The 19521-nt window shown below is 44.9% G+C and overlaps 1 protein-coding gene across 1 annotated transcript; it reads right to left on the reverse strand.

Moving 5' to 3' along the window:
* Positions 1 to 418: 418 nt before the first annotated feature.
* Positions 419 to 19174, reverse strand: slc7a14a (solute carrier family 7 member 14a). The gene is made up of 10 exons (XM_053434590.1): positions 19050 to 19174; positions 8290 to 8846; positions 7715 to 7951; positions 5836 to 6053; positions 5516 to 5662; positions 3046 to 3254; positions 2788 to 2935; positions 1882 to 2377; positions 1549 to 1785; positions 419 to 717 (listed from the first exon to the last, which is right to left on the reverse strand). The coding sequence occupies exons 2-10, from the start codon at positions 8594 to 8596 to the stop codon at positions 419 to 421; spliced, it is 2298 nt and encodes a 765-aa protein (XP_053290565.1). The 5' UTR covers positions 8597 to 8846; positions 19050 to 19174.
* Positions 19175 to 19521: the final 347 nt, after the last annotated feature.

Raw genomic sequence — 19521 nt, forward strand, 5'->3', positions numbered from 1 at the left:
TCACGGTGCAGTGAACCACATTGTGTTCTATCTCTCGCTGTGTCCGCACTTTTTTTCTGTCTGGCCTTTCTCCTTGTGTGGGATGTGGACTCCGCTAAGTGAATAACAAGTGACTGTGATAAGACACTCACGACCTTGACCGTCCACATTTTCTTGTGTGAGCAGGGGGACCGGGCGCGGGGGAGTTGAGGTGAAAGAGAAGCCATTCCACTGCCGGGAAACAATCTAGCCCAAGGGTAGGACATAAACATATACACACACACAAACACACGTGCAGGCATGCGCACACACACACACACACACACACACACACACCAACAACCATCCATGCACTCACACACTGCTGATCCCCTTCCCTTCCCTTCCCCTAGGCAGCAGACAAGGCAGTACATTCAGGGTTAACACAGAGTCAGTCCCTTCAGAAGTCCATGGGATCCTCCTCGGCGAGGCCGTGATTGGCCACGGTCCTGCCACCACCTATAGGTGAGACCTCTTCACCTTCAGGTTTTGCCTGAGGGGGCTTAGCGCCCCCCGACCCCCCCTCAGACGCACCCCAGCTGTCAGCGGTGGGGGTGTAGAAATCGTCATCGAAGCCGCAGAAGCCCTCGTCCACGCCGTGGTCGTAGCGCTGGTAGGTGGAGGCGCGCACCTCGTTCTCCCTGGCCGTTTTCTCCAGAGTGCTGTTCCACATGCCGTAGCCAAAGTAGATGAGTACACCTGAGAGGACACGGAGTTGTTAGGAGTGGACTGATTGATTGATTGATTGATCGATACACAAACACTTAGCTAGAGTGTCAACTAGGTCCAGAAATCTCTCTTTGGCACATCTAAAAAAAGATAAGGGTCCATGGTAGAGTCAAATTCAGAGCGATTTGGAAATGCAATGTGTTCAATATTAATAGAATTTGAAGAATACTGATTTGCGGCTTGTTGACTCAAGTTTTTGATCTTTGCGAGTTCAAAACAACAACCGGTTCAGGGGTCCTGCATAGTGAGTCCCACAGTCCGGCTTTAGTCGCCGTATTAGTTATTTTTGTATAATTTTAAATGCTCAAATGCAACAGAATTAAAACTCCACTTAAAAACAATCTATCACAATCAAACACAAACACACACACACACACACACACACACACACACACAGACACACGCATCAAGAACAATGCACAGATATGAACGATAACAAACTGCTGGATACCCGTCTGCACCAGATCTGACTTCAAAGTCAAAAAACAACAACAGCACACACACTCACACACAACCACACACACACAAATACAGATGCACAGATAAGATATAACACAGACAGGAAATAAAAGTGAAATGACACTTCTTGTTCTTCCATTAAGGAAACAAACATAGCGGGTAAGTGAGACACGCTTTTTGGTTTTACTGGCTCACTGAGCCACCGAGGAATGAGTCACCGTCCAGAGTCATGAAAGTTATCACCCCATTGTTTAAGATCAACTGAGGTGAGTCATTGTTTATATTGGCAGTCCCCATCTGTCGGTGGAAATCATGAGGACATGAAGTGAATCTGTTACTTACCCACAAAGCACCAGATTGAGAATCGTATCCAGGTGATGGCGGACAGTTTGAGCATGAGGTAAATGTTGACCAGCATGGCTGAAGCCGGGACAAAGGGCACACAGGGCGCCATGTAGGGCAGCCGCTTGGGGTTCTCCGGCTGCTGGAGGATGATGATGACGAGCAGGGCGAGCACGATGATGAAAACGATCAATAGCACCAACGCCCACCAGCGACCCTCTCCGATGAACCTCGCTCCTGGAGGAAGAGGAGCCCGGGGAAACAAATGAAGATTAGATTCATAGTTACATCTGACTATAAACTCAAATGCTAATAATGATAGTGTGCTCTCACCAAATATGATGAAGGAGCAAAACGCGAAGATGAAGATGAAGAGCAGCAGCACACATCTGGTGACAGTTTTCCCAGTGGCCGGAGTTGGTCTGTCCATCTTTCCCGGGAGGCCCAACCGGATCCTCAGGGTGTAGTAGCGTGGTCCAATCAGCTTCTTCAAACGCCGGCTCACCCCGCCCTCCGACTCCTCCGCCTCGATGCCGGTGGTCATGTCCACCGTGCCGTAGTTGGGGTGACTGGCGGTGTAGGCGGTCTTGTCTGGTTTGCCTATCAGCATCTCGTTGTCCCCCAGGGACGGCAGGTTCTTGGCTCCGCAGGTGTTGGTGGAGGCGCCTCCGTACTCGTCGGCCTCGCTGGTCGGAGAACAGGCGTCCTTCTCGCACTCGGCCAGGACGCCCTCCTTCTTCTTGGTGGCCTGCTCCTCGGACAGGAAGTTCACGAAGCCGTGGATGTCGCCCTCGGGCTGGTAACGCAGGAGGAGCACGCAGAGGCTCACCTGCATCCGGGGGGGGGGGGGACACACACACACACACAAGGTTAAAGACTTCATTGCTTCCAATCACATTCCTGCAAGAGCAACAACAAACCTTTTTTTTAACAAGTGGGATGATAACGCATGACGTCGATGCTTGTAAGGGCAGCTCTCTCCATTACCAAAACCCCGTGTGTATATATATTAATCCCTTCACTCTATGTATGTTTACAGCTGTCACATCCTTCTGTGTAATTGATGTGTTGCAGGGATTAGTTGTAAGAAACCTCAGGACTTTTCCAAGAAAATCCTGCCGTGTGAATCCTGCTGCTCGAGTTGTTAAGCAGCGAGAATAAATCTCTGTGACACAGCGAGCTAAGAATATTGAGCCAGCAGCGCCCCGGCTTCAAGGGTCTTCATTATCCAGCGCTCACCAGGGTATAGGCCAACAGGGTTCCTATGGACATCATCTCTATGAGGTCTCTGAGGCTGACGAGGAGCGACAGCAGGGCGGCCAGGAAGCCCGACACCACGCAGGCAACCGCAGGGGTCTCTGTGAAGGAAGACACGTTTGCCAGGAACCTAAACACACACACACACACACACAAAGATGAGTCGATTAACACACAGTCATCTTTAAGATTGATATGAAAAGCGAAGAGCACTAAAAACAACTGCGTTTAAACACTGACTTAAACAGCAAGCCGTCCCCAGCCATGGCGTAGATGACCCTGGGCAGGGGGAACAGGGACCCGAGCAGGGACACGGTGAGTCCGGCTATGGAGCCGACCGCGACGATGTACTTGGCGAACATGCAGCCGTGCACGGCGAACATTTCCATGAGCGGGGCGTCCGCATCGATCTCGTTGTACGGTACCATCAGAGTCAGGATCACAGAAACCTGGAGGGAGGAGAACGAAAGACAATCACAGAGGTGGTTATTTATGGAAATTTACGGCCTTCACTTGCGAAAAGTAAGTGTCTTTGCATTCATCCACATTTCTATATGTAGTTTTTTCGGCAGAGCTTTGAAAGTGACCAGTAAAATCTTCCAGAATGAGAGTGATGTGTTGTTGTCTTTTAAAACCATGAGCTGAGCTGCTCTGCACCAGTTGGAGAGAGTGACGTTTGATTAATGCCAGAGAGAAGGGAGCTGCAGTTGTCCAGTCTTAAGAGAATGAACCAGTCCACAGAAAAGAGCTGTTTGATAAATTAATTATTGCTTTGCAGTCAGTATGTAAAAGTCCTTTTAGTGCTCACAAAAAACTGGAAATTTGATCATGAACGAATCCATAACAACTGCCAGGAAGTAAACTCTGCTGATGAAGACCATATGAAGGTTTCAGTGACAGTGAATGCTCTAATCGCACAAACATTCAAACACCGAATAAGTGTTGATTCTCAATTCCTCGCTTTGCAAAGCATCACTTCACATGCGAGATGTACATTTGTCATGCTTCTCTCTGTGTTTGAGTGTGTGTGTGTGTGTGCGTGTTTGTGTGTGTGCGTGTGTGTGTGTTCCTGACTCTCATGGCTGACGTGTGAAATCATGCAGGGCCATCTGTCACAGATACTGTGCAGCAAAGAGAGGGATTTGCTAGAACAGATTACAGGAAAGCACAGGAATAATAATAATAAAAAGACAAACGCTCGCAAACAGGAAGACGCAGAGATCGGTTTCTCCTCGCAGCCTGATGACCTTTGACCCTTCGTCCAATCCAGGCACAGGCTGGTGGACGGCGTGATGTGGACCAGTTCAAGGGGGCGAGACTAATCTGGGTGGAATCCTGGTTACATTACTTTGTTTAGAGGGTAAAACTAATCCCAATCTTCCTCCCAGAGCAGTCAATCACACGACTCTTCGATCGAGGGTTTTTCAGGAGCCCACGTTGTCATTTTTACGTGAATTGTGCCGACACTCATTTAAGCTCAGCCTAGACCAAACCTGTGAAAGGACAGCGATGAAGGAATGAACCTGTTAATTTTGCCTTTTTTAAAGAAGCTACAGTGTGTGAAAAATATTCTGGATCTTCATCTCCACGACTTTAATGATCCAGATGGGAGCAAAAAATCCAAATCCATCAAATACAGATTCTGAGAAGCCGGGAGAGAGAGAGGGCTGATGTGGAGGATCAGATTCGACTGAGACACAGAGAGAATGTGAAAGACGAGGTTTTCAAAGAGGAGTCGAGTTCTGAGGTCGACGAACTCCTTTCCCCTCCAGGCGATGCCGAAAAATCCTCCTTCCTGATAGGCCGCTGTTTCGCCGGAGCCATAGCAACAACCAATCCGGCACAAACGTGTGAAAGTCAGAAATGTGTTCGGCTGTGCGACCTGACTTAGTGAAGATCACAGATGGGGGGGGGGGGGGGGGGGGGCACGTATCGATGTCTGATCTCTTCCACCTCTCTGTCAGGTTTGGGATAACTCCACCAGGTCTGTGATCACAAGCTAAAGCTGAAGGTGTGAAGCTGACGAGTGATATTAAACAGAAGAGGCAGTAGCTCTTCTATATGTCGGCGTGAAAGAGAAATAGATGTAAACTGAAATCACAGAAAATATCTGTTCTCTATCGAAACAGTGATTTCTTAAATTTAAGATGAATTTTTAAATGGTCAGAAAATAAAACTAAACCCACAATTGATCTTTATTGTGGTACAGAAATTAAATGTTCTGATTTTGGAGTCAAACAAAGTCTACGTGTTTTTTTCCAGACTCATATGAGGTCACCAATCAATCGATAACTAATTGATCTTGAAGAAGAACTTACGAGTAGAGGAGGTCATGTGACCTTGACCTTTGACCACCAAAATCAAATCAGTTCTTCCTCGATTCCAAGTGAATGTTTGTGCCAAAGTTTAGGAAATTCCTTCAGGGTGTTGTTGAGATATTTTGTTCATATTGTGAAAATGTACTTTGTGAGATCACAGCAACCATGACCTTTGAGCTTTGATCACCAAACGCCAATCAGTTCATCTTGGAGTTCACCTGAACTGTTGTATCGAATCTGAAGAAATTCCCTCAGCGTGTTCTTGAGATATCGTGTTCACAATTATTGGACGGATGAAAAACCCGGAAACAAAATGCCACGGGCCACTGGCTAGAAAATAAACTACTACTATTGTATTTCTGGATGTGCACATGTTTGTCAGTGATACTTACGGAGACGTAGGCGGTGAGGCAGGTGATGAGCGAGGCAGTGATGGCGTAGGGGATGGAGGTGTTGGGACTCTTGGCCTCCTCTCCTGTCGTCGCGATGATGTCAAATCCGATGAAGGCATAGAAGCACGTGGCTGCCCCCTGCATCACCTGACACACAGAAGAACCGGGAGGAACAACAGTTTATTACCCTTCCCTACAGCTGCACGTCATGCTTTGATGTGTTTGTCTGCATGTGCATTTGTCTGTGTGTGCGTTTGTCTGAGTGTGTGTTTGTCTGCGTGTGCGTTTGTCTGCGTGTGCGTTTGTTTGCGTGTGCCTACCCCCGACCAGCCAAAGGGCAGGAATCTGCCATCGTCCCAGTTCTCTCCGTTGACAAAGAACAGCCCGGCGATCATCATGAACACCCACACGACGAGGTTGATGACGTTCAGCACGTTGTTGAAGCCCACGGAGTTCTTCACTCCCAAAGCCACAATCACCGTCACCACCAGCGCTATGAGCAGCGCCAGCAGGTCGGGGTAGGACTGCTCCCCTTTACCTGGAGAGGAACCACACACACAAATTATGTCTCTTTGATTGAAGGTAAAAATCAAACTGCTCACAAACATAAACCTGTAGACGTTAGAAGGTCCACTGGCCAGGGTTGGAATTAAAATGTATGTTAATAACTTGTTTGATCTATTTAAATTTAATAAAATAACAAATAATGGCCGATGCAATAACCAGGAGTCCCAGGTCCAATCAGAACATTGATTTTCTTTTTCTGACCAACACTCTAAGACCCCAAAATAAAAGAGCAGCAGATCCTAAAATATGAAAGCTTAACCAGCTAATATTTAGCATTTTTAATCTTATCTCAACAATTAATCAATTATAAGAACTGTTGTCAAAGTTGTTTTCTGTTTGAAACCAGTTTAAACTGTTTATTCTTTGGATTTTCGAGCTCCAGCTCTAAAAAGCACTGGGACCCAGCATGGGATCATAAGAGGGAGCCCAGTTGATGTGGGGTGTGGAGCTGTTTTATTATTTTGAGCAGGAAGAGGAAACTTTCCATTATGTCGTGGAGCAGCTGGCCTTGCTGCTCGTCATGTGACCATTACCTTTGTCAGTGTCCGACAGGAAGAGACTGTCAGGACATTATCATCACTGTTGCCACACGTTAGTATTCCACCACATATAGCCAGCAGTCCACGTAATGGTGCCGTTTGTGACATGGAAAACTGGAAATGTTACTTTCCAAAACAAGACGTTTTCCAATATAATCAGTGGAACATCACTCTGATTCTCCCTGGAGAGAAATCAAGTCTGGGTTGAGAGGTTTTCCAGATGGTGCCACTCAAAGAGAGATCCCCACTGGAGTAGCAGTGGTTCTGTTGACAACGTAATCCATGACTCAAAGTGACATTTCTCCACAAATGTACTGAGTGACGGCAAAGATATTGTTTATTTAATCTGCTCCTCTGGGTCGACAGATCGCTGTAACCTGTCATTCAACCCCTGCACCAGAATTCAGGTTTGCATCACCCGGCAGAACAACTTCAGCTACAGGAGCAGAGCTGACGCTGAGCTTCTCCTGAAGAGTCAGGAGGAAAGAGTGTGATTTATTTGTAGAGGACACTTGGGTGAATGTCTGTTCATTTCTGATAAACTGAGCTGTTGAGCTGTAGATTGTAACTGGGGAGTAAAAGCCTCAAGTTAATATTCTTGTTCAATCAAACCAAATCAAAATGTGCTCTGTCATTCTTATTTACAAAGAATGCTGACTTTATATTATGTAACATCATTAGTTTCTTAAAGGAGACACATTCTGCTCATATTCAGGTTCATCATTTTAATTTGTGTTATCACTTGAAAAGGTTTATAGGCCCTTATGTTCACAAACACATCCCTTTCTCAGACTACATTGCTGCAGCTACTCTTTTCAGCCTCTGTCTGAAAGTCTTGGATTTAGCCCCTAGCTCTTTTTAAGGCCCTCCTCCTGATAAAGCCCAGTTTCCTCTGATTGGCCCCTTCCACTCTCCTATAAGCTGGCTTTGTTAGGAGGCGTGTCAAGCTAGCTGGGGATGCATTATGGAAAAACTTTATCTGAGTTTAACATTCATCCAAACCCTGAAGCCTAAACTTACAATAACTCAAAATCAGAAGCAAAAAACGAAATCTGTCTTTCTCGCTACTGGTGCACAGCCGTGTTCCACTCACCCAGTCCATTGAGCGTCCCGATGTGCGTGATCATGAAGTTGCTGATGGTGTGGTTGGCCAGCGAGTCGGCCATGCTGCTGAGAGCCGACGCCCCCGCCGCCGTGCCGATCAGATACTCCAGGATCAGGTTCCAGCCGATGAAGAAGGCCACGCACTCGCCCACGGTCACGTAGCTGTATGTGTAGGCCGAACCCGTGGTCTTAGGCACGCGCACGCCAAACTCTGCATAACACACTCCTGTGGGACCGTGAGGGGGAGGCACACACACATGCAGACACACAAACACACACACACACACAGTGAGTCGACTGCATCATCTTCCAAGTGAAGGCTGAGTTGAAGGTATTGATAGGAGCATTAATGTAGTACTAAGATATCCCTTGGGTGCCTCTCGTTTTATAGCTTTGCCTGTGCGATGTCTTCGACCTTGTGGTAATCGCATGGTTATTAAAAGGTCTTTCACATACATCATATCAGTGTAATATTGATAGGACGGTAACAGCTATCCTGCGGAATATTAAATATCAGAAGGGAGTAGACGTCAGTCCATGAATGCGTGTGTATCTCAGTCCCACCTGACAGAATGGAGGCCACGGCGGCGATAATGAAAGACACGATGACCCCCGGACCGGCCATCTCTTTGGCGACCAGCCCCGAGACCACATACATCCCAGTCCCGACGCAGCTGCCCACGCCCAGCGACACCAGGTCCACCGTGGACAGCACCCGAGCCAGTTTGGTCCCGTGGGCGCTGGTGCCCGTCGTGGCTGAATCCAACATGGACTCCACCGGTTTGGTCCTCAGCACGCGGGACGTAAAGGTGTTCCATTGCGAGCCCCACTGTACCCTGCGAGGGTCCAGCTTCACCATCAGACCGCTCATACTGGGCGCTGAAGGTCCGAGCTCACAGTTAATGGGAAGAACTGGAAAAAGAAGAGTAGGAAGATGCAGATTCCTTGACGCTTCTCCTTTAGCTCCTTCACAGTTTTCCTCGAGCAAACAGTTGCGTCGAGCGCGGAGGAAGAAGAATTATTCCCAGTCCAGGTGATGGAGGAAGTTTTCTGCTACCTCTCTCTCCAGTTCAGTCAGATGCCATCGCAGGTCTTCTCCACGTGGCGAGAGGGAGAGTTACCTGGAAGACAAAGGAGGGAGGACTTACTCCTGCAGCATTTCACAGCACATCGCCTTCTGTCGTTTGTCTGAGATAATGCTTATTTTTTTCCACTGCACACACCAGGGACACAGGAGCCACCCGGTGGGGAGGTGTTACACATTCTTCCGCAAATGAAGTGCACCTGAATGAGGAAGCAGCTCGTTAGCAGTCCTCTCCCTGTGGCCGTGTTGCTATGGTAGCCGGGCTCAAGAGGGATGGCTAAATCTTTTTCTCTTGTTGTAGGAGAGTCATGTGTAATCATATGCACGCAATCCTTTGACTTAACCTCTTACAGTTTGTTTCTTTGAGTAAAGAAAAACTAAGATATGTAATAATTTGAATGTGTTATAGAGGAATAAGAATATAATTCTATGATACTGATTATTAGCTCTATAATGTAATATCTTCCACAATTCTTACATTACGGACATTTTCCATTTTTTTTATCTCAACCTTACCTAACCCTACCTGATACTATCTCTAACCCTTACTCATAATATACCAAGTAATTAGCATTTAGTGCAGTTTCATTTGCCTCTCAACTATTTTTTATTAAATATGACATTACTGACTTCTAATACAAACAAAGTACCATCATTTTATGATGCATGATTACTTATTTGGCTTTAGAGGTGTAGATAATGGATGGAGGGGAAAGAAGGATAACAATACCTGAGATGTACTTACACAAAAATGCATCATTAATAATAATAAACGAGATATCAACTCAGCTCATTGACCCTTTTCTTTCTGTTTATCTTACTGCTAAGTGCATTTTGGAGATAATGTGTTAGTCTTATTTTTGTATCGTTTATTGCTGCGTATATTCTAAATAAAGGATGTGAACTTTTAATCCCCAAACATTATATAATCACTCTGTAACAATACAAAAGACCATTACAATTATTCCACATTATAATAAAATATGACCTCAGCCTGAATATGAAAGTAAGCAATCAGTGAAACAATTTAAAGACGATCATGAGTTGTGTTTTGCGAATGATAAAAATATCGTCAATAGCCACAGGCCTCATACTTTTCCATAGCTTTTCAGCCCACGTCTCTGAAGTCACATGAGCAACAGAGATGTAATACTCATCAGCTGTAGCCCGGTCCACCCCCCCACCCCGGTCCACCCCCTCTTCTCTCTCTCTTAGCGGCAGCAACTAACACTCAGCAATCATCCACTAACAACAACAACTGTAAGTCACCGAACAAACATACACTCACACATACGCAGCACCGGCATCGCCTCTCAGCTATAATATGAGACGCTCAAATAATGACTGCAATTACCCGGCTGGTTAACCAGCATACAGGCCGGGGCTGCTGTGGTCACTGCTCTTACTTAGAGTACGAGGTAGAGGTGGTGGTAGTACTGTTCCCTTTTCCAGACAACGAGTTAACCTAATTTATTATTTTATCATTTCAATGCAGAGCGAATGGTTTGGCAAATTCACAAGAGGAAACAATTAAAAATAATTGTCCATTAAATTTCAAAAACTACTTAAATTCAACTGTGATTATTGCTACAGTTACTCCAAAGCGTTCTTCTGTGTAAGTAAGAGGCAAAACCTATATATATAATATATATATATTATATATATATATATATATATATATAATACCAGGTTCTCTCATGTTTTAATGTAAAAGGATATTACATTATGGTGGATGTTTAGAAGTAAACTCAACTGCTGTCAATGCATTGCAAAGAACATAGAGATATCCAGATGATCCCAAAAATGAAATGTCTGCAAAACTACATTTGCAACTAATGAAATAAACATTATGCTCAGTTAGACAATGGTACATTGACATGAATCTCATCATAATCTGCTAAACTCAGGAACACAAAACACTCACACACACAGATGTTTGCAAACATCTGTTAGATTTCTGTATTCTCTGGTCGGCCTCATTGACAGCGATCACCACCTGCCCTGTGTTGAGTGCACACTATTTGAACAGTGGCAGAGCAGCAGAGCAGAGACGCACAAAAGCTCGGTGGCAGCAGGTGTTCCATCTGCTCCGGGCTGGAAAACTGACTTCAGTTTGCTACCAGCTCTTCTCAGGATACAGGTTTGTCTGAGAGAACTTCAGCTTCCTGGAAACTGAAATGATGTGAAACAGATATTGTTTCACATCAACTCAGTTGTTATGTACAAACAATAGATGTAATATTAAATACAACATAAGTTAGAAACAAATAAGGCTATATGTATTTATACATCTACACTTGCATACCCCGAATCAAATATTAACAAATGTGTATTGTTATTTGTAGCAAACAGAGAGGAAGACAAACTAGAGAAGGATACAGGTGACACTGCTGTTCTCCTTCATACTGAGCAGAAAACTGTAGTGATGTGATGTTAGCTACTGAATAATTTAATAGAGTGTGGGCACAGGCAGTAACTTTAACATGTAGTTAAACTTCTAGCCATGGTATTTATTTGTTTTCTCCTTTTCATCACCAGCCATTGGAAATATATAAACGTTATGAATGTGAGCGGAACAGCAGGCACAAATAAAACACACAGCTGTGAGTAAGAGAAAGAGAAACCGCTGCTGTCTCCCTGTGTGTAACTAATACACTGCTGTTGTCTTCACGGCGGCATTGTTCTGCACAGTCGAGCGGTGTAATAGAATTTCCAACAAGCCCCCTTCGATATTACAGCACAAAACAAACACGCGCTATCTGCTGCTGTTTAGAAATCAATAGCTGAATTCTTGTCATCGTAAGCCACCACCCGCTCGACATTAGTGTGTGTGTCCTCTCCGGATGAGAGAGCTGTAAGGACACCCATCCTCGTGTCTAATCAGCCGTGACTAATCCCGTCTCTGCGTCCGCCCCTGCCCCATGTCTGAATTACTGGTTGAATAACCTGATTGAGCTCTCGTTGGCTCTCCACTGAGAGGCACATTGGCCCTAATAAAGCTGAGAGCACTTCTGATTCCTTCAAAACCAGCCTGGCAACCCACCGACATCACGTGGCCGTGTAGTCCCCCGCAAAAAAAGGGAAAGGACGAACCTGGCAAGTGGCCCTGGCCCTGTTCTCATAGCCTATATGGAAAGAGCAGGAAAGAGCCAACTCATCACCATCCAGTAGAATCCCTGAGTCAGGGAGATTTATCAAACGTTGAGTATTTATTTAATTTCCTCTTTTTTCTCTCCGTCTCCACATCTCAGGCAATGACTCTGCATTAATCTCACTGAAGATTTGGCTGCTTTTGAGGAAAGATCAGTCAATCAGTCTGTCTGTTAGGAAACCATCTGTTAGTTCACCTTCCCAACAACCAGTAGGTAGACAGGTAGGTGGGTAGGTAGGTAGGTAGACAGGTAGGTGAGTAGGTAGGTCGGGGGGTAGACAGGTAGGTGAGTAGGTAGGTAGGGGGGTAGACAGGTAGGTGAGTAGGTAGGTAGACAGGTTGGTAGGTAGGTAGGTAGACAGGTAGGTAGGTAGGTAGGTAGGTAGGTAGGTAGGTAGGTAGGTAGGTAGGTAGGTAGACAGGTAGGTGAGTAGGTAGGTAGACAGGTAGGTGAGTAGGTAGGTAGGTGGGTAGGTAGGTAGGTGGATAGACAGGTAGGTGCGTAGGTAGGTGCGTAGGTAGACAGGTAGGTAGACAGGTAGGTAGGTAGGTAGGTAGGTAGGTAGGTAGGTAGGTAGGTACGTAGGTAGGTAGGTAGGTAGGTAGGTAGGTAGGTAGGTAGGTAGGTAGGTAGGTAGGTAGGAAGGTAGGAAGGTAAGTAGGCAAGCCTTTAACATCACTTGAACACAACAACACTTTACTATCGAACCATCCAAACACCGCACCCTGCTGAGGAGTCTCACAGATATCAGCAGTAATTGGAAGTTAATAAAATCAAAATATTGAGCCAAATATTAATTTCCCTGGCTTGACTTGACTTTGGCCATGGTCTCCCTATCTGACCGGCCTAATGAATCTGATTCCCCATTTCACACAAAAGAGAAATTACTGGCTGCCAGGATGAGACCGTCTCTCATAAGTCACACTTCAGCTATCCCCTGCCCGTCGGAATTGTCCAGAGATGGATTTTTAAATCAGACCCGTAACGTTCCCATCGGTTTCACTGAGCTGGCTGCCCGACCGGCTCAATAGTTTTCTGATAGATTCTTTGTTTGATTTGATGATGTGTAACTATCGATCTCCAAGCTCTAATTGTCCAGCCCGGTGTCTTGGGCGTGCACAGAGGACACAGCGTGGAGTCATGTGCCGGAAGAGAACACTGTGCTTCCCAATAATTGAGTCACACTTCCCCCATGTGCCCCTGAATTGGTTTAGTGAACTAACCAGAGAGCCATGCTGTAATAAGAGGCTCTGTGGAGAGCAAAAGAGAAAAGTAGATTAATTTTACAGAGATCCAAAGACAATATTTAAATAGTAAGTTTATTGTACATGGACATTATCAGAACTGTGATTTGGGGAGAAAAACTGATCCTGTTGTGTTTCTGAGCCCCTTTGAGATTTTATTCCTCTGTGACGTTGGAAATCTTAATCCAGCCGTGTCTGTCTGACTCACATGCACTAATTTAATATTCTTCTTATCTATATGACTGCTAATCCGCCGTTTATTCAGGCACACGGAGGCTCACAGCAAATTTCACTGAAAGATGAGACCACAGGGGGTGAATGGATGCAGCCATCTGGCAACGAGTAAACAAACATGTTGTAAACCTATGACCAAGGTTTCTTTAACCTTTGAACCAATGACAGGTTGTACGTCTATCTAGGTAGTCATAGTCTGGCCTGAGATGTTACTCTGGGATCACCAGGCACGCACTTCATCCGTTTATTACGATGGAACAAGGTTAGCACCGTCATCTCCCAGCAGTGGTGTTCTGTTTGATTCTGTCTGCGTGGGTTTTCTACTTCCTGATAAACATCCAATTGGTTAGGCTAATTGGAGACTTTAAATTGTCTATATGTTGACCTCAACTCTCGGCCAATTGGCTCCAGCTCCCCGATGCGCAGTTAAGATAATAGATGGATGGATAAATGGTACATGAGTCATATGGTCAAAGCAAACCAAATGTGATACATAACGTAAAAAAGAATACATGAAATACTATCCAGCCCTCGATCATTCAGAACCATTTGGAGTAATGTCTCACTGACAAACACTATTGCACCAGGCAAAAGAGAAATATAAAAACAAATAGAGACGTCTCTGAGCTTCAGTTTGCTCTTCACTCAGTAACTGACTTGCTCGTTTTCTGGTGTCCTGGCGGGTCTGACCAATTTCAGGGTTTTGACCATGAAACTCAAACAAGTTGATCTGTAAGAAACGAGTGAAGAGACATAAAAGTTAAAGTGCATCATCCCCTGGCTGTCAAAAGTTTTCCAAGGTGCAAACTGTTGGCTCTGACTCCGGGGCACAGATCCATTCTGCACGACCGGCCTGTCAGCGAGCCCCGTTCACTCGCAGTCTGGCCTGTCGCAGCCCCATCTATCTTCGGCCTAACGCAGCTCGGTGGGAGCCGGCAGCCCGCGGCTCAGTGGATCTGGCTCCAGACTGCCAGATAAATAAAAACAGCCGTGTCACTCCCACTAGCTCATTGGCTAAGCAGCCATATCGATGACATCTCTGTCTGTGTGGCCTGGAGCTCCAAACACAACAGGGTGATTTCACACAGTCAGGAACTAAACCCGGCTGTAAACTAACTCGATGTCTGAATCTAGATAAGTGAGATAAGTGAGGACACAGCTTAAAACCTGGCTCTAAAACTGCCTCAGCGATCCTGGCTCCAGACTGTTAGAAACACTCAGACATATTGGATAATGGAGAAAGGGAATATTGCCACAAAACGTTTTCCCCCCACAGTATTTTCTCTATTGATCCAATCTGCCTCCCTGCACTTGTTGTGGCCGCTATTGTCGAATCTGTAGAGAATTTTCTAAATAGCATCCGTTGGTTAGAAAAGGGCCGGCAGCTCAGGAACAGACCATTTGAGTTTCCTTCTCTGGTTGGTGGAGGAATAGAAAATTATTTTTATCTGTGTCTTCTCAGAGGCCAGCGTTGAAGGTCTATACCATGGTAACCAAATGAATTCCCAGAACTAGAGTTTGTCCAACATCGAAAACAAGAACCAACACATTTCTCGGTCCAACAACAACTCTGACTTCAGGATTAGCATAGTGAGCACCAACATGATTCACCAGGCCTCGAGTGTGTGTGTGTTTTATTTCTCTCCCACTGTGTGAAAGGGGCCAGAGGTCGTTTGAAGAGGGAATTTCTTCATCTCCTCTTGAATTAATGTGCGATTAATTCAGTTTCTCAATGTAGAAATATTCCTCAGTATGATATTCAATAACGCTTCGACTGACATCGATAAAAAGAAGCCATATCCTGTGTTTAAAGCACTTACACTTTATTCTTCAGCTTGCTAGCGTCTGTAAAGCTGCTGACGATCTCCTGAAATTATGGGACGAGCTGTATGTGAGGACGCAAAATGTCTTTCCTGCCAGCACCCTGTAAGAGTCCTGTCCAGAGGATTCACAGCAAGCAGGACGGGTGTGTTGATGATGAGAAAAAATAATTAATGACAACTTAGACAACGAGATTCAAGAGCGTTGATGTGCCAAAACAACAACAGGTGATCTCCACAGTGGATATCAAAGGTCATGTCCTGCTTCCTGTAAGCTCTACCCCGACCCCACCCCTCGCCTGAGTGCTCCAGGGATTTTCCTGCTGAGTCTGACCCAGAGAATCTCCTGCATTTGAATCTTCACATGTGAAAGACAAAAACCGGAAAAATGTCCAGACCCAATTGTCCAGACTTTTTCCAGAATTCATGTCTGAAAAAGGCTTAATCCAGAAAGTGAGTATAACTTGTAGACACTTGCAGTGGTTTACTGCTGCATTGTTAAAAGTTATGTATCGCGCTAAAAAGTTCACGTCTGGTAGGTGGTAAGTAATTATCATATTAATTAGGATGATCTTTAAAGTTCATTTTTCTTTGACAGCGCACGGCTACGTCCCTTTGGAGGAGGTGAAGATGCAAATGCTGGGTTTGTTTACTTCGAACTCTGAGCGCTCTTCATTAAGAACAAGTCCCAACACTGAACTAATGAGGAATATTACAGAGGACATGTGGGGCAAAGCTTCACAGAGACGCTATTTTTCATAATAGAACCATGCTCGTCATTTGCATAAAGATTGACTGTGTCAATATAAAGCCTGTGTTTGCTATTTTAATATATTCTCATAAACAATATACACCTATGAACTTTAAATCCTAGAACAAATAATGCATTTGTTGGCAAATACATCAATAAGCACAGACTTTCCTTACATGCAGCTGAAATTAATAACAGGTATTATCCTACAATCTATAATAACCTGACTCGAGGAAAGATCATTTTCTGTGGCTTCAATTCAGCAGCTTTAACTGCCGCAGCTATTGGCTGCTTCAGTCACTGAATATCAGTTTAACAAGTTAAAGATGAATGTATTGAGTTTAGAAAGAGTCACAGAGGAAGAAATATATACGCTAAACTACTTATATAGCTACAGGGAAGCAAACACACAGATCATATTACATTGTAATGATCGTGATCAAGGCTGCCACCTCCCACACACTCTCCCTCCATCTCTTTCTGTCTGTCTCCCCTGGTTTTCTCTCGCTATTGTGCCTGTTGAACCAACAGCCAGAGGTGTGTGTGTGTGAGAGAGAGAGCGAGAGAGAGAGTGTGTGTGTATGTGTGAGTGTGTATGCTACTGACAGAGACAAAGGTAAGGATGAAACGTGTGTGTGTGTGTGTGTGGTTTTGATTATTTTAGCCTTTATGCGCAAGCAGGTTCACTGACGTCAGTGCCGAGCAGCATCTGATGGAAATAGGGTGGTGGAGGCCAGACAGCCATTCATAAATATAAAGGTGTGCCTGTGCATGTGTGTGTGTGTGTGTGTGTGTGTGTGTGTGTGTGTGTGCGTGTGTTTACAAACACTACCAGATAGACACTAGAGAGAAATGCGATGGTTTTGAGGGATTTTACCTTTACGTTTTTAATACTTTACATTAGTGATGTCATTAGTTTAGTGTGACTCATGCATCACACACACACAGAAACACACACACACACACACACACACACACACACACACACACACAGACAGAGAAACTAATATTATGTGTACTTTAGATAATATTTGAAGTAATAATGTGCTTTGCGTGTAACAAATTGAAGACACACAATAGGAAACTGTTGAAAACTTGGGCAGGACTAGAGAGTTGGATGAAGATAAATACGAACGTGTGCTTTCATTCAATTCATTCAGTTAGATCTAAATGTTGAAAAAGATGTAATCAGCCTTCTATAGCTAAGAGCTATTGCGTCCCTTAGCTGTGTGTCACCCCCACTCTCTCTCTCTCTCTTTCAGGCTTCAACTATCCTATCAAATAAAGGCAGAAATGCCCCAAAAGAGAGTTTTCCAGAGCCATGCCCGCGTAGCTTGGGGGTAGGACACCGTTCCATGCATGTCCTGGTCTGAATCCAACCTCTGTGCCTGGTGTCCTCTCGTCTCACCACTTCCAGTGCTGCGTTCAAAATCATTTTTTTTTTACGATTGCAATAAGATAATCCACCACTCTGACAAAAAATAAATAAAAAGAACTCACAATGTTATGGTGGTGCAGTTTGTGCCTGTGCACGGTCACAGCTGAAGTGTCCTGGCGCTCCAGTGGCGTGGCCCTGCATGTGACTCTGTGTGAGACCTGCTTGTCTTGGGGCCTGTGTGAGTCTGTGTGTGAGGGAAATGCAGGACGACAAGCTGCAGTTGCTAAATTGGTCAGTTACGTAATCTTCTGGCTACTTCTTGTTATTGTTTCACGGTTCTCCTCTTCATCGTCATCTGAATCGTCATCAATTTGACTTTTGATGAAAATCTGTGAGTGTGTGGTTTTGCTATTTTGTACGAGAGGAGATGGATTCATCTCTTTGTAATAGCCACCCTATATTTCCAAATATTAAGCAGAATTCATATCCATGTGTCCATGAAGTACTTCTGTCCATTTTAAAGTGTCTGAATGGAAGAGAGAAAACCAAACCTATAAACAATCTTATGTTTACACATGTCTGTGTGCTGAACATACCATTTTCTAACCCACTATTAACAAAACGCAAACACACCCTCCATCTGAAGGCGACTTGATTACTCCTGAACGGGCTGATTTCCGTGCAGCTGCCTTTTTATAGTGAGTAATAGGCACCTGTTGAGCGCTGACAGGCCCATCAAGCTCCAGCGTATTAGCCACAAATCTGCTGATGACTGTTTTCAGCACCACGGACAGCACGTCGCCACAGCCGAGTACGAGGGGATGAGAGAAAGAAAAAGAAAAAGAGGGACGAGACCTTATAGCCGATAAAGAGATAGAAAAGGGGGGAGAGAGAGAGAGAAGGAGAGATGTGGCCATGTCATTAGGGATTAGCCCAGTTCCACAGCTTGAGGCTTTCAGTGTGAGAGTGCTCTCACATAGACACACACAACAATACTCAGAGATAGATAGATAGATAGATAGATAGATAGATAGATAGATAGATAGATTGATGGCTAGATAGATATATGGATAGATAGATAGATAGATAGATAGATAGATAGATAGATAGATAGATAGATAGATAGATAGATAGATAGATACATGGCTAGATAGATAGATAGATAGATAGATAGATAGATAGATAGATGGCTAGATAGATAGATAGATAGATAGATAGATAGATAGATAGATAGATAGATAGATAGATAGACAGACAGACAGACAGACAGACAGACAGACAGACAGACAGATAGATAGATAGATAGATAGATAGATAGATAGATAGATAGATAGATAGATAAATAGACAGACAGACAGACAGACAGACAGACAGACAGACAGACAGATAGATAGATAGATAGATAGATAGATAGATAGATAGATAAAGAGATAGATAGATAGATAGATAGATAGATAGATAGATAGACAGACAGACAGACAGACAGACAGACAGACAGACAGACAGACAGATAGATAGATAGATAGATAGATAGATAGATAGATAGATAGAGAGAGAGAGAGAGAGATAGATAGATAGAGAGAGAGATAGATGTTATGTATTGCGCATTATACCACTTTAGAGTAGTGTAGCTAAGGAGTGACAACAGCAAAGAAACTCACCATGGCATCTTTGTTTTTCTCTGACTCTGACCATATAGGCTAAGAAATAACCACATGCTCCCACCTGCAAGAAAGAAAGTCCCACTTCGTTAAACGTCCCACCCTCTTTCTGTCGGATCGCTTCTGTCTCCCACTTCCTCTTCCTTCGACCCACCACACGCACCCTGCTGCTGCTGCAGCTCCAGTCCGGTGGGAGAAGCGACACACCGCCCTAAACTCTCTCCACCCTTCTCTCGAGCAAACACTCACACCGCCAAGGTGGATGAACCGTTCCCAGACGTCTGCGCGCAGTCTCCAACCATCGCTCCTGCCCGGGACGCACGGGTTATGCGCCACAGCTCGTGGAGGGTGGGGGGGGAACAAAAAAAACACAAAGGAAGACAACACACACACAAAAAGGGAGGAGGTGGGGAGGATGAGGAGCGATGAGGGTGGAGGGGGGGGGGGGGAGTTATCGAGGGCAAGGAGTGTG

This window comes from Pleuronectes platessa, chromosome 11 (assembly GCF_947347685.1).
Source record: "Pleuronectes platessa chromosome 11, fPlePla1.1, whole genome shotgun sequence".
Taxonomy (NCBI): Eukaryota; Metazoa; Chordata; class Actinopteri; order Pleuronectiformes; family Pleuronectidae; genus Pleuronectes; species Pleuronectes platessa.

Excerpts from the sequence above, each read along its gene's own strand:
- slc7a14a (XM_053434590.1), bottom strand. The coding sequence starts at position 8,596 with ATGAGCGGTCTGATGGTGAAGCTGGACCCTCGCAGGGTACAGTGGGGC. Across the intron at positions 6,054-7,714 it reads CGGGACGCTCAATGGACTGG|GTAAAGGGGAGCAGTCCTAC; the intron begins GTGAGTGGAACA and ends GTTCCTCTCCAG. Across the intron at positions 5,663-5,835 it reads TGCCCTTTGGCTGGTCGGGG|GTGATGCAGGGGGCAGCCAC; the intron begins GTAGGCACACGC and ends TCTGTGTGTCAG.